This window comes from Serinus canaria, chromosome 10 (genome assembly GCF_022539315.1).
Source record: "Serinus canaria isolate serCan28SL12 chromosome 10, serCan2020, whole genome shotgun sequence".
Classification (NCBI taxonomy): Eukaryota; Metazoa; Chordata; class Aves; order Passeriformes; family Fringillidae; genus Serinus; species Serinus canaria.
Genome location: NC_066324.1, coordinates 13,363,787 through 13,388,626, shown reverse-complemented (window position 1 = coordinate 13,388,626; position 24,840 = coordinate 13,363,787). Strand labels below are relative to the sequence as shown.

The following is a 24,840-nucleotide window of genomic DNA, read 5'->3' as shown; positions in this document are numbered from 1 at the left end:
TTTTTTGCCCGTGTTTTAGAGATGCACTGAATTTCCTGTTTGGTTTTTAAGTTCTGCCAAGGATTGTCACCCCCTTAGTTTCACTAGGCATCCTTCCTTGGAGCCATGTGGGACCAAGGCTGGAGTAAAATCCCAGTGTCTCATAGTTGACTTTCCAGTGCCTCCAGTTCAGACCCTTAAGTAATAATGTTGTGATGGGGCTTCTGATGACCTTGGCTGAAAATAGCACAGCAGATCTCTCAGCTATCTATAGATTGGATTGTGAAGCAACCAAAGGTTGATTAATTAGTTTCAAAACCCAGCAGTTTTCATTGTGGAATATGTGAGTTGTTGCAATGGCTGATTTGCTCTGTAGCCACAACCTGCATGTCTGGTGACTGTTTCCATCTTTATGCTTTCAGTGGGACATTCCTGAGATGAAATTTCTACTGAAATAATCTTTTTTAGTTATGTTTTTTTGAGATTGTAGATTGTGAGTAATAAATACAGGAAGCATCTCCTCTGAAGTCAAATTATCTTCCCACATCCTGTACAGAGGGCACTGTATCCTTGGAACAGAATCTCCTGCCTGAATGTAACAATATGCACTGATTTTAATTCAGAGCAGTGCTGAAAGAACCAGGGTGAGAGCTGTGTAAAAGCATTTTCTTTGTCTCTTGTTAGAGTTCATTACAGTAACTTATGGCATTATACTGAATTTAAATAAATGTAAAAAAAAAAAACCCCAACCCCAGGAACTTAAATGACTGTCTTTTTGGAATAGAGCACCTGGCAGTGTGTGGTTGTTGCAAGTTCTTCCCAGTTATTTTAAGAATAGTGGAACAAGCCTTTAGTATTGAATACAACCAGATTTCTTCAGAGAGCTGAAAGAGGTGTTTATAGACCTACATTTCAGACATAGGTATTCTGATGTCTGCTGCCTAATTATTTCTTGGCAGTTCATTACAATGGGCTACATTTGAGACTTGGGCATTTCATTAGCAGCCTCATCTTCCTTCTTTGTTCAGCTGTTTGTATAGTCGGCATTATTTATACTCATAAAATGATCATAGTGTCAGAAATGGTGAAGGGATTAAATTTTTATTCTCTATGAACTATTTTAACTGCATTTATTTTAGTAACAAGTGTTGAAGTCACATGTTTGACACACTTTAACCTGCATTAACTTCAAGGTGTGCTGAAGCACTCTGTTTTTCAGCACTGTGATATAGCTTTGCTCCTTATGTCTGATGGAAAACTGGTTTAGTTTATTGTCTCTGGTGAGTGGAAGGAGGTGGGTTAGGTTACAGTGAGGATGATGGAGCTGCAGCTCACCCTTCTTGTTGCACTGTTTTATTGGCTTGCTGAGTGTTTGCCTTCTGATTTTGCTGAGGAAGGTGGTTTGCCTGGGATTGAGGAGGATTCTGCTTTCAGATGAAAGACACAACGTTTACCAGTTGGTGAATTCTCGCTTTGTTTACTTTTTGAGGCCTAAGTGTTGGACACTTTTCTGCATTTCCTCTATTTTTGTACTTCAGGGAAATAGCGATACTTCATGTGCTTTTAGGATGCAATTGTGGTCCCTGTGGCTTTTATATGGAGTAAAAATATATCTGCAGTTGAATCCTGAGAGACTTAATTTGTCTTGCATTAAATGTTTTGCCACTGTTTGCCTGTGTTTGTGGGAGGCTCGAGTGCCTGGTGTCTGGGGCACGACACTGGATTCTCCCGGGGGAGGGAGCAGTGCAGGCAGGGACAGAGCCCCTAGGTGGCATCAGAAGCCACCTGATTTTTGGCTGCTGCCCGCCCGAGGGTGAGAGGTGAGGATGGGAGGGGGTTCCTGGCCCTGGGGTGCACCCCCTGGCCTGGGGGGTGCTTTCCTTTCCCCCTGCCCTGTGCTGGAGCTCTTACGGCATTAGCTGAGCAGTATGGATCATCGTCATTTTGCTAATTCAAACAAGTTTCAACCTTGTGCAGCTCTGCTTTCTAAATATTTAATTGAGATGCTTTTACAGCCATTTTACTTCTTTATCACAGTGAGCCGAGCCAGACAATGTAACATGGCATATGTTAAGATGTTAATTGAGTAGCAGCACACATAGGCGGCTGTTTCATAATTTTCTCCTTAGATGATCCTTGGCTCCAGTTTAACATTTCTTTGTGCTTCTGAGTGGAAGGTTATATAAAGATATATTTAGAGCTGTTAGTCTAAGAAAGAGAAGCATTAATTCAGTAAGATTAAGAATTAAGGGCTGATTGCTGCAGGCACTGCTGGGACACAGTGCTTGTCGTGGTAAGGATGTGATAATAGTACCTTTCTGATAGTACCACTTACTGTAATGGGCTTGGTAATCCTTTTATTGAGTGGTTCCTCACAGCACACAGAGTAAATAGAGATTTTTTTTTTTTTAATGTCACCTGATGTCATCAGAGTAGTGGAGTTCAGACTGAATCTTTCCAAATGGTATGTGGTCAGTTTAATAATGACCCTCCCTATTTTAACAAGGTTTTCAGAAAGACGACTTTGCCAAAACTGTCGCTGTTGGTACTTTGTAGTGGACTCTGACTTGTTTTCCTTGGGAGCTGAAGTGGGTTTTTGCAAGAGGGAAAGGGGCAGCAGGACACAGCACAGGAGGAGGAGTTCCTGGGTGCCTCAGGTGCCTGGGAGGCTCATGCCTGGCAGTGCTGCCCACGTGCTCCTGCAGCAGAGAACCCCTGGGCCCTTTGCTAAGCAGTTTGACCAACAGCCTGTGGGGATGGTATGGGGGAGCAGCTGATGCTGCAAGAAATGGAGGCTTTTCAGATCACAGTAATTTTTGAAAGGACGTGTGGCCAAGACACTCCTTTGACAGCCAGCTCTAAGTGTTGTCTCCTGTATTCTTCTCTTGTGGAAGGCTTGTTTTCAGGTGTGAGTAAAATACCAGGGCAGCAGTGTCACCCTCGACTGTCAGGGTTGTGTGCACTGCACGTGAGCCACTCAGAACTGTCCTGTGGCCTGAACAGTCCCTGGTGGGTTTTTGGTTTCCCTGTTTTTCCAAAGGACGTTTACTTTATAACTTTGTAAACATTTTCTCTCTCAGATGTCTGAGAGGGTGGTTTGCAGTCTGAGGTGAATAACTAGGTAACTGTGCCCCTGGTAAGTAACTGCACGCTGGGCTTTTCCATTTCAGTTGCAACTTTTTGCTGTAAGTCCTGCATGTTGGGTAATAATGTAACTTAACACTCTAGTACTGGAAACTGGGACCCTGCCGAGGGGAGCCCTTGCTGTCTGGTCAGGAGTTGAGCCCTGCCTTCCTGATGGAAGGCTCAGTTATGAGCAGTGATGGAAAGTGGTTTCTTTTCATAAACTGCATCATGGTTTGGCAGAAATGAATGTTTTCTCTAGCCTGTCCAATAAGTGCCATGCACATGAAACACAGCTATACAGAGGCTGTTTTCGGGAGGATGTTTCAGTTCATGCAAATATTTGGAGTCTTGGGCTGAATGGGATACAGAGTATCTGTGGCAATTTCACAGAATGCACCAAACTTTTGACGAACAAAATCACTCTGGGCTTCCCACATGTGACCACCTACTCAAACCATTATTAAATTCTGCACAACAAGTTGTAGCTCTACTTGTCTGCTGAGTTTGGTTGAACTGGCTCTGTTGTTGACATCCTCCTCCATTTGAGGGATGAGTCCTCTGCCAGTGCCTGAATGGTGGGAGCCATGTCCTGTGGGACTTCTGGGGCTGGGAGGTCTCTCCTGATGGAGCAGAGCAGCGATGTCCTGGAGGTGCTGCTGTCCCCCTTCTGCCAGGGACTCAGCCCAGGAGCCCCTGTGGCAGTGTCAGGCTCTGGACATGTGTCCCTGAGAGGAGCTGTCTTGCAGGATGGGTGTTCACTGTGCTCCCACAGTGTTGGTCCTGCTGCTGCCTTTCGTGGGGGCTGAATGCTCTCAGCTGCTAAGCTGCTAAGGGTTAGTTCAGTGCTGTGCAGGCTTTGGGAAGGCTCAGGGTTAACCAGGCAGTAGCTGATAAATTCAAGGGCTTTCTTTTATTTCTCCCAGCCACCTCCCCTTTTCTGGTCTCACAGGCATAAGGATTCTCTTATCCCTTGTGGTTATATGGCCTCTCTTATTTGCAACATTAAGGAGGTACTTGTGCTTAGAGCAACTGAATTCTGCCACAATAGTCCCATATTGCTCAGTACAATTCAGCTGCCTCTTCCTGAAAGTAAAGTATTGCTTAATTAGAGGAAGGTTGGCAGCATCTGGTTTTATGCCACTTAGAAAAAGGAATTGCATCTCCTTGCCTTATTCTTCTGCTTTTTTCCCATTTCTCTCCCTGAGTGCAAAGTAAACTCAGCTGCTCACCTGGGAAGGGAACACATCTCATTCTGCCCATGCTAAGTCAGGGCTGTCCTGAGCAGAAATACATAAATAGGTCAGGGAAAACAGAAATGCATACTTTGGCAGAAGATAGAAGAGCAGTTTGAGGAAATACTTTCATCTGATTTCTCCTGATCTCATTCTCCTAAAGATAATTTCAGGAGTTTGTCTTCAGCCTTTAGAAGCTTCAATCACTACAGCCTTTGAAACTTGCCTTCAAAAATCCTTCAGAGGTCTTGGCCCTTCCTGGAAGGCTTTTTGCTGCAGACCCAAAACAGCCAACACATGGTTCTCTGGAAAGTTGTAGGGTCTGGGGTTCTTCATGAGACACAGCAGCTTTTTCAGTGAGCTGCCCTGTGCTGCTTTTCCAAGCACAGCCTAAGCAAACTCCCTTTCTCTGCTGTTTTATTAATTAGTAGAAGCTGGGTGCATGTTTTTGACTGGCTGGTGGGTAGGTGACCAGAAATGGCCAGATAGATCTGCCCTGGTGGTGTTCAGAGCAGAGCTGACATTTTTCAGCATGGCTGTAGACAGTACAACAGGGTCCCTCTCGAGTCACTTGTGTGCCTTAACTTTGAAACAGTCAGTAGGATGGCACCCACTGAGTAAATGCCTCCTTGGTGTTGGGATGGTGTCTGTATTTTTTGATTGGAGAGGAGCACATACAAGGTTGTGATATAAAATTTTATGCTCCATGGTTCTTGTGTTGGATCATTGGGCACAAGTTGGCAAATCCAAGGCAGCTGTAAAAAAAAAATTTGTTGTTGCTCACAAGAGACACCTACCCCCAGAATCACAAATCTTGTCCTGGATAAAACTGCATGAAGTAGCCTGAATTAATTTTTGGATCCAGTAAGTGAACTAGTTTACCTTGAGGGAGACTGTCATCCTGAAGAGCTATGAAAGAGAGAGCAACACCAGTTGTGCTTCCAGGTGGGGTGAATCACAGTGAGCCTCCAGGAGGGGCGGTGATGGCTGAGGGCTTTAGGTGCAGTTTCTGTGTTTCCAGTGGGCTTAGGTTCCACACAGATTCAAATGGTTCTTTTCATTAGAAAGAACATCATTCCTGCTGCTCTCCTGCAGCTGCTCATGGGTAGCAAAAATATGTGGGTAATGGCCTCCAGATGTTAGAAATGGCTCTGTGTAGGGTCTGATTCAGCCTGGTTGTTGGGATTGCTGGTTGCAGGCACTGTAATTGCAGTAGTCATTAGGTAAGGGATGCATTTGACAGGGACAGAAGCAGACTGACTTACCTGTAAATGAAACTTCAGCTTTCAAAGCATGTATGTCCTGCTAGAGAAGAAGAAGTAGGGCAAAATAAATTAAGGTGGCAGGTGTAACTGGGATGTTCCTCCCTTTGCCACCTTTGTCACTTGTCCTTCTATCTCCTGATGTGCTGGGGATGTATCCTGCAGTGTCACCAAATGGAGTGCTTCTGTGCAGTGCTCAGGACCATGAGGAGGTCATTCCCAGTACTGTCCCAGTCAAAGGGCTCATTCCTCAGGGTTGCCATTGCTTGACTTGGATTGCCTCTACTGGAAGGGAAATAAACATTTTTGTCATTAGGCACAAGCTTTATAAAATGAAGCAACCTTTACCTGTGCTCTGGTTAGGAAGAAAGAAACCTCAGTTTACCACCCACAAATTTTAAAGATGTCCTCCCAGTATAATCAAGAGCATGGAGCAGGAGATGGAAAAATTGTTTATTAAATAGAGATCACGCTTACCCCTGCTGAAGCAGTGGGACCTTTGCCTTTTATAATGTCACAACATCTGCTTGCAGATTGGAGGACATGAACTTGACTGTCCTTTTTGTGCCACCAGTTTACAAAAAGGAAACACAGTGAGCTGTATTTCCTGGCCCTGTTACTGCTCCTCTGCTGCAGCTTCTCAGCGCTGTTGATCGGTGCTGTAGGAGCAGAGGTCACAACTGGAAGAGCCTGAACTAAATTTGAGAGTTTACATTTCCTGACTCAGACTGATATTTGGAGATAAAAGGACAGCTCTAGGGGTCTCCTGCCCAGCTGCCTCCAGGCAACTTGCCTCTTTCTCTTTGCAAGAAGATGTTAATGCAGATGGGCATGCTGATGCTCAGGCTGGCAGAAGGGAAGCTGTGCTGGCTGGAGTGTGCATGGTGGTGTCTGTAGAGGCTCTGTTCAGGCTGAGTTTCCTGTGTCTGTACCCTGCATCCCCTTGCCCTCTACACACCCTTTCTGCATGAGCTGTCATGTGGAGCCATACTAGAGGTTTGGGTACAGGAATGGGTCCAGATGCCTGATTCCTGTTGCCTGCTGCTTTGTAGGAGAGGCTGTTGATCTGTAGCAGCACAGGGACTGTGAGATCTTGCTCAGGGTTGGAGGCAGTGGTGGAGTCCAGGGTGGAGAAGTGCTGCTGGAGCAGCTGTGTCCCCATCAATTTGCTCAGCTTTGGGTCAGATGCACTGGCAACATGCAGCAGCAGGTTTCCATGCTTGGTGTCCCTTGACTTTTCTGGTAAGACGGTGATTTTTGATGAGTGAGATGACATTTAGGTTCCCTTCTTCAGTTGCTGCATCTTCATGTGAGTATCTTTCCCAAGGCAAGGCAAAGCTTCCATATTACCATCCTTAGCACTCCCTGTTCTCCAAAATCCCCAGCAGTTCTGCTCCTGTCTCCTTGGTGTTCCTGTCTACCCACCTGATGGCTTCTCCTACACAAAGTCAGCTGAAGAGGATGTCTGCTGATGGATCTGTTTCAGTGAACTTGTCAAATGTTCTTACCTGTTGAAAGCTTTTATTGTATTCTGTCACTGTAACCTGAGTGGTTCTTGTATGGGAAGGGGCATCAGTGTTGGCAGCCTCTACAAAGCAGATTTTTAGACTGTCATGTTTCCAAGTGGAAGTGGTGTAACAAGCAGGGCAACCAAACTCCTGCCTCTGGGCATCTGATAGAACAGTAGATGCTGGATCCTATCACCACCAGACACTGGAGCCATTTGTTTTGCTTGTTTCTTACTTAGAGTTTTAGGAGATCCATCAGCTGCCTGACAGTCTAGCTTTTTTAGCATCTGTACAAAAGTAAAATAGCTTCCATGAGATGTTTTGTTGTTTAAGGAGATTGAATTATGCTTTATTTTACTAGGAAAATAATTGCTCTCTGAACTCAAAAAAAATAATTGTTTGGTGCTTGTTCTGTACGTGCTCAGGCTTGGGTTTTCTGTATGGGAAACCTCCTGCTCCTCTTCAGAGCAGTGATAAAATGCCTTCACCTAATGCTGTCAGAGGATGCATGTGAAGTGCAGCCCCCTTAGGAACACAAGAGCTGCTCATGGGTGTGTTTATAGGAAGTATAATGAGTTCCATACTGTTTGCCCGCCTTGGCACATGCACTGAGGTCATTCCTGGCATATTTCTATTGAATCCCCACCCAGTGGAGTCTTAATAGGCCAGCTGGGAGGTAGAGAGACTAGCTTGGAAAACTCCAGAGCTGGCAGTGGAATAACAGCTGTGTGCCTTGTAGCAGCTCTTTGGAAAGCTAGAAATCCATACCTCAAAGTGGTGGGATTTACTGAAGCATGGGGAGAAGGGGATGTTAATTGTGTTTGCAGATAAACAAATCAAATGCATTTGAATTGTGTAAGAGCTACAATAAAAGTAGTGACATCCATCCTGGCTGCACTGCAGCTTGGGATAATAGTTGCAATGGTATTTCATAAAAAAATTGCATTTCTTATGTAAAAGAACAAGCAGCAAGAATTCTAGCAAGCAGTTAAGTTTGGGTGACTTTCTGTAGAAAAATAGCTGACTATTATTCCATAGGTTAGCAGGATTTTTCAGAGTAAGATATAAAGCCTGTAGTGCAGTGATAGAAATTCTAATATGTAATGTTTTTGTCATTGATTTTAGACTAATTCAGTTTTTCTCTTCTCTCTTTCTTCCCTCACATCTAGCAAAACTGTACAATCTAAAGTGGACTGCATTTTGGTAAGTACAACTCCAGAATGCTTTTCAATATTTAATGAGCTGCAAGACCAAAATAGATGGCTCTGGAGACTGACAGCTATTATGAAGCCTTTCCTTAGCAGTACTTGAAGGTACTACCACTAAATGGGATCAAAATTAGTTACCTTCCCAGAAATGTGCAACACTGCAGGTCCTCTTAGCTCTGCTGTGCTGCTTAGGGCTGAGAGATCATTTTTTGGAGCAAGAAAGGCCCTTGAATTGCAAAATCTTCATTTGTGCATTAAAATAACAGGATCTAGGCAGTGATAAGAGATTATTTTTGGGAAGCACTAGTTCAGAAAGAGGTTTTATTTGTTTTTAGTAGTGAGCGGGTTGCAAGTTTTTTATATCAGAGTCTTTGAGTTCATAAATCTTTGGACAGGATTACTTATCCTGACTTGCTACCTTCAGCACTTCATCCAGAGGTACCAGTGGATAAGACAAAAAGTGTCACAGGCAGCCATCTGGATCCTGTCAAACAGTATGGCTGTGCTAACAAAGAATACTCTTTGAAGTCACATTATCAAAGGCTAATTCAGGTGGTACTGAATTGTCTTGCCATAAAATGTTTTAATTTATTATTGTATAAGATTTAAAGCTTTGCTGTGTTTCAAACAAACTTTGGACCCAATTTAACCTCTGTTTAAAAGTTCTTGGATGCACCCAGTGGGAATAGGGATGCAGAATGTAGTTTTTGTCCCCTTTATTCCTTATTGACACTTGTGAACACCAAGCAGGTGCCTTAAGATCTTAATTTTGTATGTGAGTCTTCAGTGGTAAAAGGACAGTTTGTAAAACTCTTTTTAACACCAGGTATTTCTGTAGGAAAAAAATAGGGATTTAGGGTAGGTGTTTCTGAGTAGCATTGGAGAGGGAGTAAATAAGTAGGAGGCTAACCAGTCATCTCCTTTTGGCAGTCTGTTTTAAGAAAATGGAATTATGCTAGGACTATTTTTGCATTAAATTCTGCAGATTTACGGACTTTATGTTCTGCAGGAGGGATTATCAGTCTGTATTGAGGATGTTGGGTAGGTCTCATCCATTGAAGTCTTGGACACAAAGCAGTCTCCATGGCTTGACCTGGAATGGAGCAGCAGTGTCCTGATGGTGTAATTTTCTGTTCCAGATGCCTCCTTGTCCTGCTGATGAGTTCAGAGGAGTTGTGTCAACAGTGGAAAAGCCACTCTAGGTTAGCAAAGGTAGATCTAATGCTGTTCAGGTTTTAAAAAGAAAAATCCAAGATCAGAATAGCTTGAGGAAATGAAAATTTAGCTGAATTCTGGCAAAATTGTTTCATTGGTTTTAAGCGCTTTGGAAAGCTGTGAGCTGCAACAGAGACTCTAAAAGCATGTGGGACTGAAAGGCTGTGGCTGTGTAGCTCTGAACCCCTCCCTTGGTAGCACCAGTCACAGCCCCTGTGTGCAGAGCTGCACACAAATGTTCCTGGGCTGCCAAGTTCACACAGCTCAGCTGGGAGAGCTCTGGGAAGGAGCAGAGGTGATGGCAGTAGTCTGGTGTGGAGGTCACTCACAGCAGAGGGCTGTGGAGAGCAGGCACTGAGACTGCAACTGCTCATCCAAGAGTCCAGAGTTACCTGCCTTCCACTTGTCACACTGCACCACTCACATCCAGACACACTGTCACTTTCTGGGAGATCATAAGGAAATCATTGTGTGCTGTGCAATCCAAAAAAGATAATTAGCAAGAATTGTGGTGTAAACAGTCATTAAAATTTCATTATAACAGCTTTTTAACTGTAGTAAACATGTCTAGCAGTAGATTCTCTTATGACTTCACTTGTTATATTTGTAGCCACATACCAAGTGAACTTTTGAACCCGATCTTTAAAACTGTTTGCTCCATATAATCACTCAGCAAGAAGGCCAAGGTTTCTTTCCTGAGTGCTCTGAGAAGAGGTCAGTGCTGGATTGATGGAAACCAGAGCTGCTGTGGGGTGTGCTGAGGCAGTGTCTGTGGGTCCTGTGGCAGCAAAGGTGCCACTTGTCTCTTGGGCCCTGCAGGAGACAGGCAGAAGCTCCAGGAAGCCTTGGCAGCTGTGCTTGGGCACTGTCAGAACAAAGCTGCCATGTGTTTTTAGGGCTTGTTTGGAATGTTTAGCATGTGAAATATGTTCCTGCTTCTGCTCAGATAAGGCATATCAAATGTATTTATTAGCTGCTTTCTAGAATTAAAAAGGGGTTTTTAGTATTAGTTGTTTTCTGTCTGGGTGATATTTCCAACAAGCCATCTGACCTACAGTAATTCACCTTTGCTTTTTGTTTCTCTATTCTTAGAATGGGGAGATGATTGCTTGACTACTTTGCTATTTTTAGTTGTGGTTGTTAAATAATTGATAATTGTTCTGCTGAAGTATGACAAATTTTAGGGCCTTTCTGCCAGTAGGTGCAGGTTAGATTGCCATTGGCACAGCCTTTTTCACTTTGATTAGAGCATAGTTGTCTATAAATACTCAAAATGTGGAAAGAAATATTAAGAGCAGTCCATGCTCTCTAAAACAGTAGTCTTGCATAAAGCTTGCAGAGTGCCCCTGGCCTTCAGCTCCCCTTATCCAAGCTTGAGGACAGAAATAACCTGTAATTCTGCTTTCAGTAGGCAAATTTGAAATAGTTCAAATCTGAATGACTTTTGCACTGTGTACATTACAGAAGTAGCAGCTCTTCTGATTGTTCTTGCTATATTCTTCTTCTGTCTTATTTAAAGTTTGGCCTGACTAGGTAGACAATCCAGAAAAAGCACATGGTTATTTTGCTTGGAGTTTTCCCATGGTAATCCCCTTTGACAACTTTGAAATGAAGTTTGACTAATGTTTGTGACCTGACAGTAGATGAGCAGTCAGAGAAAACCAGGAGAGAACCAACCCACCAAGGTCAGGAACCCCAAAAGATATTCTTTGATTTGGGGGATTCATGTTCAAATCTCTAGGTTCTCTGCTTCAAGCAGAAACATGAATAAACTCTGTTTCCTATAGCACAGATTAACCTCATTTTGTGCTGAATAAATCTTTGTCTCTTTATGCTGCAGAAACTTACAGTGGCAAGTTAGTGTCTCCCAGAATGGAAACAGATATCAAAACCAGCTATTTTCATTTTAAAAAACCTACCCCACATAATTTTGGTCATGCTGGTTTATTTCACAGGTGTTTATTTTGCTCAATCAAAATGATAAAGAAGGTTGCATCTGTTTCAATGAAAATCTTGTTCCAGGTCTATCTTAGGCAGCAAAAGGACAAATTCATTTGGAGCAGATCTGTGTGGTTTAATTTGTTTGCTACTTGTTTTGTGCCTTTTTGTAGTCACCTGTCTGTATTTGGTAACTGTCAAAACAGAAATAGCAGAGATGTCTGTTCCTTTATGTGTTACTGAAAGTCTTTGCTTAGCTGTGACTTGAGGTTTTTAATTCTTTGTCCTTAGTTTTTCTGTCTCAGAATATAAGATCATGGAGGCATTTTGAGTGCTTGATAGATTTTTGGCTAAATTGAAGCCAAGTTGTAAAAATTAGTATGAACACTGCCTGCTCCCCATCTTTGAATCTTCCTTTGTTTTATAAGGTTCCAGTGGCAGGGAATAAAGGTAATGTGTGGAGAGCAGAGTACCAGAGGCAATGCTTTGTGCTGCCTTTACACCTCAGTCCTGCAAGCAGTTTAGCATGCTTGTGCATTTTTCTAATGTAACTTCAAGAAATATGATTTATAAATAGCCTTTGGAGGATTAGACCATCTTCATCTGATGTGATAGAACCAGTTAATCAAGGTCAGGATACTTCAAGCAGGATTTTTCCTTAGATCCTTTTAAGTAGCAGAAAAGGATTCCCCAGACATTGCACAGGCTCTGTGGTTTCTAGAACAGCAGTAGCACAAGCTTTAACAGGCTGCACAAAGGGGAGTTTGTCCAAGATGGTGCCAGCATCTCATTCTTCCTTTTCATGCCACTCCAATGGCATCATTCCTTTGCTCTTTCACTCTAATGACCTATTTTTTCCACACTGTTGACCTATTTGGGGATTGGGGTGGGAATTTGTAGAATATTTTGTGTTCTTGTTTCTTTTTATTTTTTCCATATGCATCCACCCTAGCACAAAGAATAACACAGAATGAATGAACCTTCTTCTTTGTCAGTTAGTAGAGCAGCTGAAGTGCTCCTCCAGTTTCCCAAATTCTGTTATTCTGACTGCATTAAAAAATTATAAATTCTTGATGCTTTGAACAATTGCAGTAACAGCAACTGCAGTTATTACTGGATTCACCAGACCTTTAGCATTGAGGACTGGTGGATGTCAGCTGAGATTGAAGAAGAGACTGTACTTACCAAGACTGTGACCAAGTTTTGAGGGTTTCAAAAATGTGTAGAGAAAACAGCCTAAAGAAAGCATTGTTTAACAGATTTTAACTGAACAAAATGCAGTTTTTTCCAAATCTACTTGCACTGACTGTCACACTCCATCTCCTTGCTGCCACTTCTTCAGTTTTAAGATGATTTTCTCTAAATAGATTCAGTCTCATCTAATAAGCTTAGGTTTATCTAATTATCAGCCAGGTAGGATTACCTCTGTGAACTGCCTGTGACTTCTTTTAACTCTCCCATTCTGAGGAGGTCCTGCCTTCCAGGGCTTCCCTGCTGCTGTAGCTGGAAGCTGAAGGAGTTGTGCAGAAAGTGCTGCTGAGGGCCAGGCATGGAGAGGAGTGGGGTTTGAGTGCAGACAGGGAGATAACATCACTCTCCAGCTGCCTCTGCCAAGGAGGAGAGGCAGCTGTAATCCTCAGGCACCTCAGATGTAGGGATGCAGTTTTGCTCATGGGAGAGTGACCAGCTCACTCCCATCATGTGGAAAAGGTTCTACTAACACAATCCCAGTCACCTTTTTTCCTTTGTCGTTGGGTTTTTTTGTTTTGTTTTTCTTTAATTAGGGGGCTTGGCAGGTGGGACCTGGGTAGCAGAGGGGCTCAGACAGGGCCCTTCCACACAGCCCCTTCCTCCTATCATGACACAGAAATGGCTTCAGCTGCAGTGGGCACTGAGGCTCCTGCAGTGTGTTTTGATGAAAGGTTTGATATTTCTTCTAAAATCTAGCTTCCCGTGTTGCACTTGGGCATAGATTTGGAAGGTAGAATTTGTCTTTCACTTCAGTATCAGATTCATGGGGGGGGTGGAATTTATTTTGCCTGGGATGCTTTTGTCTCATGGATTAGCACTTAGCATGCAAGGTAATCCCACCCAGACAGTGCCCTTTGGTGTGCTGCTTGGGCTTTTACCTTTTAAAACAAAAAGACCTAAGTTCCTTGGACAAGAGGATGTCTAATAATGAAGTACAAATTTTCTTATTAAATTTCTGTCTTCTCAAAAATTATTAATTTTCTATAAATTCTTTCTTTGGAGAACATTGGCTTGGCAATAATGAGCTCACTAAAGGAAAACCCACCAATTTAAATGCTGTGATTCATACAGGAAAGGCAGAACAAAGAATTTGACAGAATGCACCTATTATTAAGAAATACCTGTCCAGATACTTGGTGGTCTGAGCACCAACCACTTCTGTGTAAGCTGCTGTAGAGCCACACAGAAACTGGTGTCAGCAAATTTCAGGAGTTTGTGAGAGGAAAAAAAACCCAACCAAATGTTGTGGTTTGCTGCAGCTTATAAAAGCAGCACATGCAGTGTCTGTTACCCGTGTGCTGCTGGAAGTGTTTCTCTTGGCTCTGGGCAGGTCTGTGGCATCGCTGGTGGCCCTGTTGTGTGCAGCCCTCCTGGGGTGGGCTTTGCTGGCTGGGATTATTGGGACCCTGTGCTCTCCCAGCACTCTTCCCTGCACACCCTGTCCCAGCAGTCCTTGTGCAGGGTCTGGGTCAGGGAGGAGGAAATGGAACCTCCTCTTCAGTGTGCTGCTCTCAGTTTTGTGCCAACAAGGTTGGTCTGGACAGGGCTGGGTCTGGCAGGAAGCCCCAGTTTGAAGTGAAGTTTAGGTTTTTTGTTTCCCCATTCTGCTCACTGCTGAAGTGAGCCAGGCCTCTGCATGTTGGTCCCTCCTCTTTTCTCTTCCTTCTGGAAGATGTTACATTGGCAGTAAGAGACCAGTGAAGACAAAGAGAATTAGCAGTAATCCAGAAGCTGCATTCTGGCTTTAAAAAGGACCATTTGAGTCTCCAACTCTGTATTAATGGTGCACCAGCTCAGACAGTGCTTCTGTAGCATCTTCCCAAAGGAAACCCCCTGTGCTTCCTGCTGTGTGGCTTTCCTTGCATTAATGCTGAGCAGGCCCTGAGCATCTTATCACAGCTGATTTCCCTTCTATTGCTAAGTCCATGTACTGGTTTCAGATGACCAAAAGTCTCTGTGTAGCATTCACTGGCTGCATGCACCAGGTAAACCTCCCCCTCCTGTCTGATCCTCAGCTGGTATCTCTGGAGGAGAAGTCAGGCATAACTGAGATGGATGTTCACTGAAAGGCTTGTGTGCAGTAACAGTTTCAATAAGGAAACACAAAAATACATATGTACATAGATAGATTTTTAAATGGCTTCATGAAAGTCTGTGACAATTATTCCTGAATAGAGTGGATTGCAGGATCACATCTGGTACTCTGCGCTGTTATAGCATAGCTGGTTGTGATTCTTGATTCTCAGAGGTGCTTCATGTGTGCTCTGTCTGACAAGAACAAGTTTTCATGTTACATGTCTGGTTACAGAAGCAGTCCGTTGTTAACAGTTTTCCAGATTCTGCCTTTATTGAGTGTGGATTTTGTAATTGTAACAAGTGCTTTCTGGTAGGTGAGGATGTGCAAATAAAATAGAAAATCACATTTCTAGTCACATAGTGCTCACAGTCATGTTCTTTCACATAAATAAATATATTTTTTGCTTGAAATTATAATGTTAATATTTAGGAGTGCACTGTCAGATAAGTTTTTAGCTGTCAAGCTCAACTATTCTTACTTGCTTTTTCTTCTCCTACCTCTCTCCACTTTTTTTTTTTTTTCCCCACAAACCAAAATACCTTATTTAGCAAGAAGTTGAGAAGTTTACAGACCTAGAGAAACTCTACCTCTACCTTCAGCTGCCTTCGGGTCCCAACAATGGAGACAAAAGGTATGTGTGAGTGTAAAGGTGAGCAGCTAGTACTGAAAACTTGCTTTACTTCCTGTGGCACTTAACTGCTGAGGAATCATTCACATCATGTTGGTAGCAGAAGCAACCTTTATTAAACATTAAGTACTCTTTTTTTCCCTGATGATCAGATGTTGGGGTTTTTTAAAACTTTAGAATCTTTGATTGCATGCAGAGCGTGTGATTATAAATATCCTGAAATGAAATCATCATCAGAGAAAGTGTTTCACAGTCTGTGTAATTGTTCCTACACTGTTTATGTATGAAGTCATAAAATAGCAACACCAATGTGATGGTGGGTGAAAGAAAAAACTGATGGTATTTTTGGTAACACTCGATTGACTAAAGGAAGTTCTAGAAAACCAGCCTGCAGATCAGAGTGTCACAAAACAAACCCAGCAGGATGGTTATAGGCAGGCAGATGCCTATAGGAAGCACCCTGAGTATCTCTTGGGAAAACTAGGTGTTCCCAAAGGACAGCTGGTAAACTCAGTGGGCAAAAGCTTAGAGGTGGCCAGTAAGGAATAATAAATTAAAGAGTCACTGTGTGCTCGCAGCTGTGTATCAGTCAAGACCTGGAGTGTGGAGTCTGTTAAATTGTGGGTGAAAGAGGGAGAAACTGCTGGCCAAGGCTCAAGGAATAGGTAAATCCATGAGGTGCAGGCCCTCTGTCTGTGGTGTCTCTCCACCTGTATAGGCAGACAGTTCAGAAGGCTTCCCTAGAGCCATGTGCTGATGAGCCCTGCTGGTTGTCTCCGCAGCGATCAGCTGTCCATGTCGTCCAGCCGTGCCCAGCAGATGCACGCCTTCTCGTGGATACGCAACACCCTGGAGGAGCACCCCGAGACGTCCCTGCCCAAGCAGGAGGTGTATGATGAGTACAAGTGAGTGCCCTGCGTGCTGCTTTAGCCAGTGCAGTCTCTGTGACACTGACTCTGCAGGTGCCCCACTGGTGTCCGTGGGACACGTGATGGACCCTGCTGCTGTACCTGAGAATGCAGTAGCTGCTCAGTGGCAAACTATATTTATTACTACTGCCTCTGGAGATAAGACGGTGATGTTTAAATTGTGCATTACACGTTCAGTTGCTGAAGGAAAGGTGCAAGTATTTCTCAACAAGTGAATATCAGTATCAGGTGAATGAATGAATATTGGGTTTGTTTTGTGCAGTGGCACAGGCAAAAAGCATCAGTAACTGTATTACAATATGTATTGGCCTGCTTGTTTGCATACCTATATGACTGCTTTAACAAGGGTGAGGGGTTGAATGGTTCCCCATAGATGCAGCTGTTTTGCACGTATGATGTTGCCCATCGCACATTTCTTTCCAGAATAATGCATAAATATTGGGCCTTCCTACAGCAAACCTGATTTCTACAGAGGCACAGTATATCTGAATATGTATGAAACCAGTAACCAAGGCCACTGTGAGTCTGTGTTTTCAAGTCTCAAAGCTACCGTGTAATGAGAAAGCGATTAGAAGCAAGGGAGAGGGAGCTGTCTGATGAAAGTTGGATTTGAATTCATTTACAGAACATACCCATGGGGGAGGGGGAAAGAAATAATCATCCTCAGCCCAGTTGCCTGAAGATGAATAACAGATTTATGATCTAGTATGAATATTTCTATAATCTGAACGATTACTGTAATTTGCAGGGAGCTGAATCCCTTCACCTCCTAAGTACCTACAGGATTCTCCCCATAGTAATTGTTATTGCAGGGCTGCTTTCTGCAAATAGCTCCTTTTAATTAACTCTCTCTGCTGAAGTGTTTTACCGTGATTGAGCTGCAGCAGGATGGCATTGGCCTGCCCGGGGTTGATAAACAGGCACACACCTATTTGCGAGCTGCTGCAGGGCCGGCAGCGCTGACGCAGCCCGGCAGTGCAGCCAATGGCACAGACCCGCCGCGGCGGCCAATCCCCGCGCTGCAGCGCCCGCGCAGACACGGCAACAGCGGCAGCTGCTGTGCGGGAGAGAGATGGGAGCCTTATTCTTAAATATATTTCTTATTTAATAATTTATGGCCTGCTTCAGCAACAAATCTGCTTGGCTTCCATGCTGTGCCAAGCTGCAGATGCCCGGAAATATCATCATCTACAGATTGTGGAGTGTGAAATTTGGATGGCTTTGTATGTCGCTGCATCAAGTATTTGTGTATTGTATTTTTTTTTTTTCCTAACAAAATAAGGGTGGTAAGCAAATATTCAGGAAAATATCAAATGTTTGGAATCTGTTCTCCTTTGAAAGCTTCTGTTCTGTTTTTAAAACATTCAGTTTCTTTGAATATTTTCATGAGCTATTCTTACACACAAAAGGAGAAGTCTTGGAGTGGGATGTGGGGAACAGGCATATAAATATGTGAGTTAGGTTTGATATGTTCTTTTTCTTTACCTAAGAGTGGTAAGACCTCCCAAAACTCAGTTCTGTTATATTAACCAGTTACCATATCTCTCTTCTGTGTGCAGAGACTGATCTTGCATGAGCTCACATAAGCAAGCTTATGCACTCTGCATGTGTAAATCAAGCACAGTGCCAGGCTTCAGAAGACTGCTGCATCATACCAGCATCTTAGTTCCTGCCATAAATTTTGGTCAAAATAAATCTTGCAAACTACCAGCCTTCTGCATCACCTTCCATATTTTTTTTTTCTATTAAGAGGGAAAGACAGAAGCTTGCACGCCACACAAGTTCACCATTGGCAAGTGCTGATAGTGTTTTCAGGTCCTTCACATTTCAGTAGCCCCTCTCACTGGGCTTATTCAATGCAATGACTCTTCTTTCTGATTTGTTACTCTTCAATTTAAGTGTGAATTCATGTTTCTAACTGGATAAAAGTGAGTAGATTCATCTTGCTTTTGAAAGGGATAAAATAAATTAAAAATGCATCACAATATAAGGCAGTATCACTTGGGAAGGCTGAGAGCTTGCAGCTGAATTTTAGAAAGGAGGTGGATGGGAGCTGGTTCACCTCTTGTTGCTGCTGTGATCCTCCTTGTACTGATAGAATACATTGAGCTGTAAGAGGCTGAGTTTCTGTTGGGAGCTCAAAGTTCTTCTGCCATCTTCCTCTGGGAGTTATGTGGGAATACAGGCTGGAAAGTGTGGGCGCTCAAGGGGAAGTGCCCAGCACGTTATCCAACCTGCAGTGAATGGATGCTGCTTCGCATTTGATCCTTTCAGTGTTTTTGTGTAAGTCAATTTTACTTGGGTATCTTGTCCCTATTAGAAAACATCCTTCTGCACACAGCCATGTGTAGATTTAGCTGAGTTTAGAGAATTAGGATTTCAAATCTAAATGCAGTCCTGCAGTACTTATGCAGGCAAAATCCTTACTTGCCCACAAAATGATTTGTTGAGCCTTCAGTAAACACTTGAGTCCTCTTATCTTTCTTCTACTGCAGTGACGCAATGGACGAAAGTCATTCATATTCAAGTTTGGTGTCCTGAAGATTCACTTGATATGCTTAATATGGATTAGGAGGTCTTTGAGTCATCCTGTATCTCTTTCCTTTAGTCTGTAAATCATTAATCCTTGCTTTACTGGCTGCTAGGCCACTTGGTGCCACCTGATGCATAGATTATATGCACTCAGTGTTAAGAATATTAACCAACAAGTTAGAAGAATATTCAGAAGCTAACCCAGAAGAAGGCAGTGGGTATAGGTATACCATGTCTGTTGAACACATGAAGGACACAAGGTACATACTAATCTTGTTGGGTAGTGCTTAGCCAGGGTTTTTATATAAAATTCCCTGATAGGAGTAGGATGGGACCTATTGTGTTGCAAAGTCTAGTCCCATGTCATAAGCAACTACCCATATAATTCCTTCGAGAGCCAATCAAAGTCCACTTAAAGCAGTTGTTTCTCACCTCCACTGCTGCTCCTGGGAGTCTGACCTGCAATTTCATTTCTCTAGTGGTTTTCAGACATCTGGTTTCCATCCTACCTGATTATAAGGACTTATTTATGTACCAGCATCATTTGTCAGCCTAATGAGAGCCTACGTCTTTCTGGGGTTCTTGACTCTAACCCATTTTTGGAGACCAGTTGTTTTGGGAGTTGGATAAACCAAGAACTCTATTTTGTTTTGTTCGATAGGTTCTTTATCATTTAGTATTCCTGCTGGTTTTTTCTGCCCAGGAAGCTGTGTAAGCTGGGCTGCATAGCCTCCCTTCCTCAGCTTTTTGTTTAATTTTTTTGTGTGTTTTAATTCAGGTGCACTGCCAGTTTATTTTATGTCTGGAGTACATTCAATTTGAAGATCTTACCCAAAAATAAAAGGCTTTTCTGCTTATCATGTAGGGGAGCTCTGTACAAAGGAACAAAGCAACCGCGTGTCCGTTGTCATTCCTGTCTCTGCTCAGACCTTCCCTCCCCCCAGTCTGTTTCCCACCCACCCTTCAAAGAGCAGAACAGCTCCTGGGCTCAGCCATGTGCCAAGAGTGCTAGTAGCAGAGAGAAGAGCTTCAGGGGAGAGACTCCTGCTATGTCCTGTCAAGTCAATGAGAGACCACAGATGGACATGGAGGGTTCTCTGCCAAGCCAGGAGGGGGAGGGGCCATGGAGGATGATCTGTCTGAAGGCTGAAATTCCATGATAATACCAATAGCTCAGAATTTACAGGCTTGCAGGAGCTTCCACTGTGGATGTGAGGGGACCATTTAGACTGTATGTTCTTGCTGCTAGGAAGTGATTGTCTTACAGCAGATGTGCTAGACTTGAGGAATGGATAATTTTATTTCCTTTTAATTTATTTAGTTTCTCTTAAGGGGGAAGTAGTTTTAACTTTGAAGTTAATAGTAGGTCTCTAATCCTGGTGTTTTGCTAGCTTGTTTTTTGGGGTTTTTTTATTTTGCTGACCTTGTTGAGTTTCAGTCAATGATACTGCTGTGTATGGCAGAGAAATTGAAAGAGTCCTCCTTTGAATGGTATTTGAAATTTAAAGTCTTGTAATCAGTAAGCAACAAGGACCCTCCATTCAGGAATTTTCAGACTAAAGTTTGAATCCATGGAGGCCTGGGAAGATGCTAGGGACAAAAAGCACACAGAGATCTATTTATTAAACATGGAGCAATGTCTGATTTCTGTGAGGGTACAGTGAGGCAGCAAAGAATTCCTTTGTAATAACTTTAAAGGGACATATCTAGAAACCAGCCTCTGTGAGTGACATATGTTGAAATGAAATGTGTTGGTATATAAATTGGATATAAAGCTTCTTGATGTTCCACATGGAAACTAGACTGATAGGCCTGGCTGTGTACCAATTGTAGGCCATGTCCCCTGGTTTGGATGTGGTGAGGAGGCTCTGCAGGGGAGTGTCAGCACCAAAGAGCATAAATGTTGCTGTTTGTCTTCAAAATCATTCAATCTGTCATGGTGCTCTCCAAGTGGAGGACACCAACATACAGCCAGGGTGAAAGCAGCAGATACTTGCTCTGTAGTAACCAATATTTTTACTGAGAAAATAAAGGTAGTGGAAGTATCTCAAGAAATACATAGAGCTTTCTACAGAGCTACGACTTGAAGAGAAGACATTTTGACTGGCCCACTTGGATGCAGATTGTTACTCGGTGATGCTGGGGGTGAGGCATCTGTTTCAGACTGAAGCTTTTTCTTTGCATCTGCCTGAGTTTCTGGGGCTGGTTTGTGTGTGTGTACCTGATTAGAGTAGAGGCAGCTGTGGGGTGGGAAATCATTGTTTCTCTGCTCTCTTGCTGATAACCACACTGATCATGTACCCCTTTTCAGAGGCAGGTTGGTTTTGTGTATTGCTGATAGGACTTCTCATGGGAAAGGAGGTCGTTGCTATCTCGGGTTGATGCTGTGGCTGTTGGCAGTCTCACTGAGAAGGTTTTATGCTGGTACATTTTAGGCCACAGCACATCTGTGCAACAGTGCAGGGAGTTGCTGTCTTCATGCAGCCTTACACACGTCCAGAGCAGGTCCTGGTTTTCTCCTTTGCTTTATGTTTCTGATTTTCCAGAACATTCACCTTTTGCAGCAAAATCAACAATTCTTGTTCTCTGCCTCAAGAATGTATTTTTTAAATGTCTCGTATGCCGAAACAGAATTCCTTTTGCTGTTTTTGAGAACTGAAGACAAGTAACAGTGCCCATTTTACTAGAACAAGTAAAGATGGCAAAATAATTACGTTTTGTTTCTTTATTCCCCTATATCATCAGGTTGTGTACTGAGCTGCATGATGATCTTTATTTGCCACAGCAATTGGAATCTCTATTAATTTAGGACTGTTAAATAGGGTTGTCTATAATCAAGCAGCTCTCATAGTTCAATAGAGCCATAGTGGTAGGAGGACTGGGTCCTCAATATGTGCTTATGTTGCACCTACAAAGCTGATTTCCTGGGAAGACATCTTTTAAGTTGGGTTCTGTTGAGGTCTATTAAATAGAAGCTGTATATGGAAAATCTTTCTCTGGACACTGACACATCTCTTACCTACTGCTTTTCAAATATTCCTGCAGGCCCTACCACACTCAAGCTGTGTTTCTGGCTAGAGCATGGTCTCTGTTTTATTATGTGTCCTGAAATATGTGAATCTAAACATATGCTTCAAACTGAAATGTGGAGTAAATCTCAACTGTGCTCCAGATAGTGCCACTGCTTGTTATGTCTCCACATGACTTGTCTTTGAACTCAGCAGAGAACTAGGCAAAAACTATGATATTAATAGCTCTGTTTATACATTTTTAATGCATTCAATTCGTTGTGGATAGCTTCATTAATGTTAAATGTGGTTCTAAATATGGACGGGGATAAGTGTTTTCTTTTGAAAACCTTTGGAGTCTAGCATGTAGGCTGGCCTCTTGCATTAACTGCGATTCCATTCACGCTTTCTTTCTCTTTGTTGCAGGAGCTATTGTGACAATCTTGGCTACCACCCATTAAGTGCTGCTGACTTTGGAAAGATCATGAAAAATGTCTTTCCAAATATGAAGGCCCGTCGTCTAGGCACTAGAGGCAAATCAAAATATCCTTTGCTAGAATGCTTCTCAGTAACTTGTCCTGCCTTTACCTGGAGAACATCTGTCAGTGTGGCTTAACTACCGGCTAAATGTTAAAGTAATGTTGAATAAAAAAATGTGACACATCCAACGTTCTTTAAAAATGATTGGTTGCAGTAGTGTTAGGTTGCAAAATATAACTTTGGAAACAAGTATTTAAATTTAGGTTCTGACACTTAGTTGTCACAGCAGCAAGGCATCAAAATAGTTTTACAATTTAGTGCAAAGAGAGATATTGGAATAAAGGAACCAAAACTGTTAGTGATTTTCAAAGCAGTTTTTTCATCAGTCAGAATTTTTTCTTTTCTGAGCTGAGAATTGTACCTTCCCATGAGAGCCCTTAGAAGCCATGGTGAGGTAATGTCCTACCTGCTGCATTCCCCAGGGCTGGCTCTCGTTGCATCCTGACATGCTGGGTGGGCAAAGCCCCTGCAGTCAGCAGGGGAGGGAGAGCATGAAAAGGCTAAAAGGCATTGAGGTGCTCGTAGGCCCTAATTAAAAACCACTCAAAAGAAGGAACAGTAATAATATGGATGTGCTGTGATACTGGCCTTTGCCAGGTCTCACTTGAAACATGCACTTAAGCAATTAAATGCTAGCAGGTAGCCCAGAATTGCTTGTCTTCCATTGAGGGGAAAAACCTTCCATGCTGTAGTAAATGGAGAAGTTATGTGTCAGTTAAAGTGTTTCATAAAATACAGTGTTGGATTATCTAGCAGTGAAATCTGAAACTTAGTGCTCATGTTTGGATAGAGCTAGAGAAGTGTTAAGGAAGAGCTCATACCATGTAATTGTAGCTTGACCCAGGGGATCTCTTTAAGTTCTATTTCCAATGTTTCTAATTCAGAATGATTAAAATGTGACCTTGTCTCACACCTACCATAATTCCCAGGCTCCTTAGATTTCTTTTACTGTAATTGTGCTCCATCCAGGTTAATGCAAGCAATTGCAAACTACATGGCCTAGGAAAGAATACAGACATGTTTACAGAATGTGAAAAATCAGTGATCCTGCAAAGGATTTGTGTATCATGGAGAAAAGGCACTGTGTGTGAACTTCCAAACTGATGCTGTAGAGAGGAAAAAAAAAAGGCTGATTTGATTTTTAGACCTATAAACAAGTGAGTACAAATAATAAAGGGAGCATATTTTTGTGTACCGATTTGATGAGGTCAGTGTAAGAAAAAGTCTGGATCTTTATATTTTCACAGAAAGTTATCATGGATGAGGAGAGAGTGCCTCAAAAAATAGTGTGAAATCTTAGGAAGAAGTGCAGTCATTGGGCACTTTATCTTGTCCTAGGAAACTAAGTTTGAGTAAGTCCTTCAGGAGAAAGAAACAAAGTAGAACCTAAGTTTAAGAATGCATTTTTATTAGTGATTAATTTTTTTTCTTTTTTTTATTAAATCTCCCATCTTGTTTTAGAAAGAGAGTTTAGTCAGAATTTATGCTAATGATTTGAATGTTGAGTAACTAACTGAAGCTTCCTGGAATTGTTTAGTGCTTGTTCTAAGTCATCAAATGAAATTAATCGTACCCAGCATCTCTGCATGGATTGAGACACCCAATGACCTGGCCAAGAATGCAGCCATTGATAGCCTTGATTCTGACTGCTGTGAGATGATGCTAATGACAGGAATTCTTAGTTCTGTGTTGAGTTTGCTTTTAAAGCTTATGAGGGTTATCAGAGGAATTACTGCTCTTCTCCCCTATCCCCCAGCTAACAAGCAGACAATGTAGACCTTAATTGTTGTTCACATATTGCTACAGTGGACTGAGGAAGAAGGCTTTTGTGCATATGCCAACACTGCCCAACCTTGACTTTCATAAAACTGGAGATGGGGTATGATATACATTTGCTTATTTATATATATTTCTGCAAGTTAGCATTTATTATGCTGTTTTTCTGTCAGAACTTTTCAAAACAAAGTGAAGATCTATGCAGCTTTTAAGATTTTTCTCTGTGATTCTTATATTCTGAATAGTTGTTTAATGTTTTTTTCTGTGAAGTTCATGATGAATTGCAATACTCTTAAACTAATTTAGGAGTGGAGGTAGACATCCACAGTGTTCCTATCTACCATTTACATATTTTAAACTCTGATTCTGTTTTGCTTTTACTGTATTTTTTTAAGTCAGTACTAGTGAAGAGATACCCCAGTGAAAGAAGCAGTTCCTGGGTAATAGTGACTACTGAGTTGACAAGACTCTGGATACAGGGGAAATGAATTGTTGGTGCTCCAAATATTAGGATTCTGTCTGTGATGTTCTTCCAGAAATGTCAATTCCATATAATGCCTTTGGGAACACCCCACAGGTTATCGTTAAGACATTTAATTTTGAAAGATACTGATGTTGTGATCTCATTCTC

At 42.5% G+C, this 24,840-nt stretch overlaps 1 protein-coding gene across 1 annotated transcript in view; it reads left to right on the top strand.

The window, feature by feature from the left end:
• The window catches only part of RFX7 (regulatory factor X7), a 47,751-nt gene that overhangs the window by 13,475 nt on the left and 9,436 nt on the right, over positions 1 to 24,840 (top strand). The window contains exons 2-6 of the mRNA XM_050978439.1: positions 8,277 to 8,310; positions 15,345 to 15,427; positions 16,207 to 16,329; positions 22,320 to 22,440; positions 24,232 to 24,312. Coding sequence (XP_050834396.1) covers positions 8,277 to 8,310; positions 15,345 to 15,427; positions 16,207 to 16,329; positions 22,320 to 22,440; positions 24,232 to 24,312 — 442 coding nt within the window. The remainder of the gene's footprint in view (positions 1 to 8,276; positions 8,311 to 15,344; positions 15,428 to 16,206; positions 16,330 to 22,319; positions 22,441 to 24,231; positions 24,313 to 24,840) is intronic.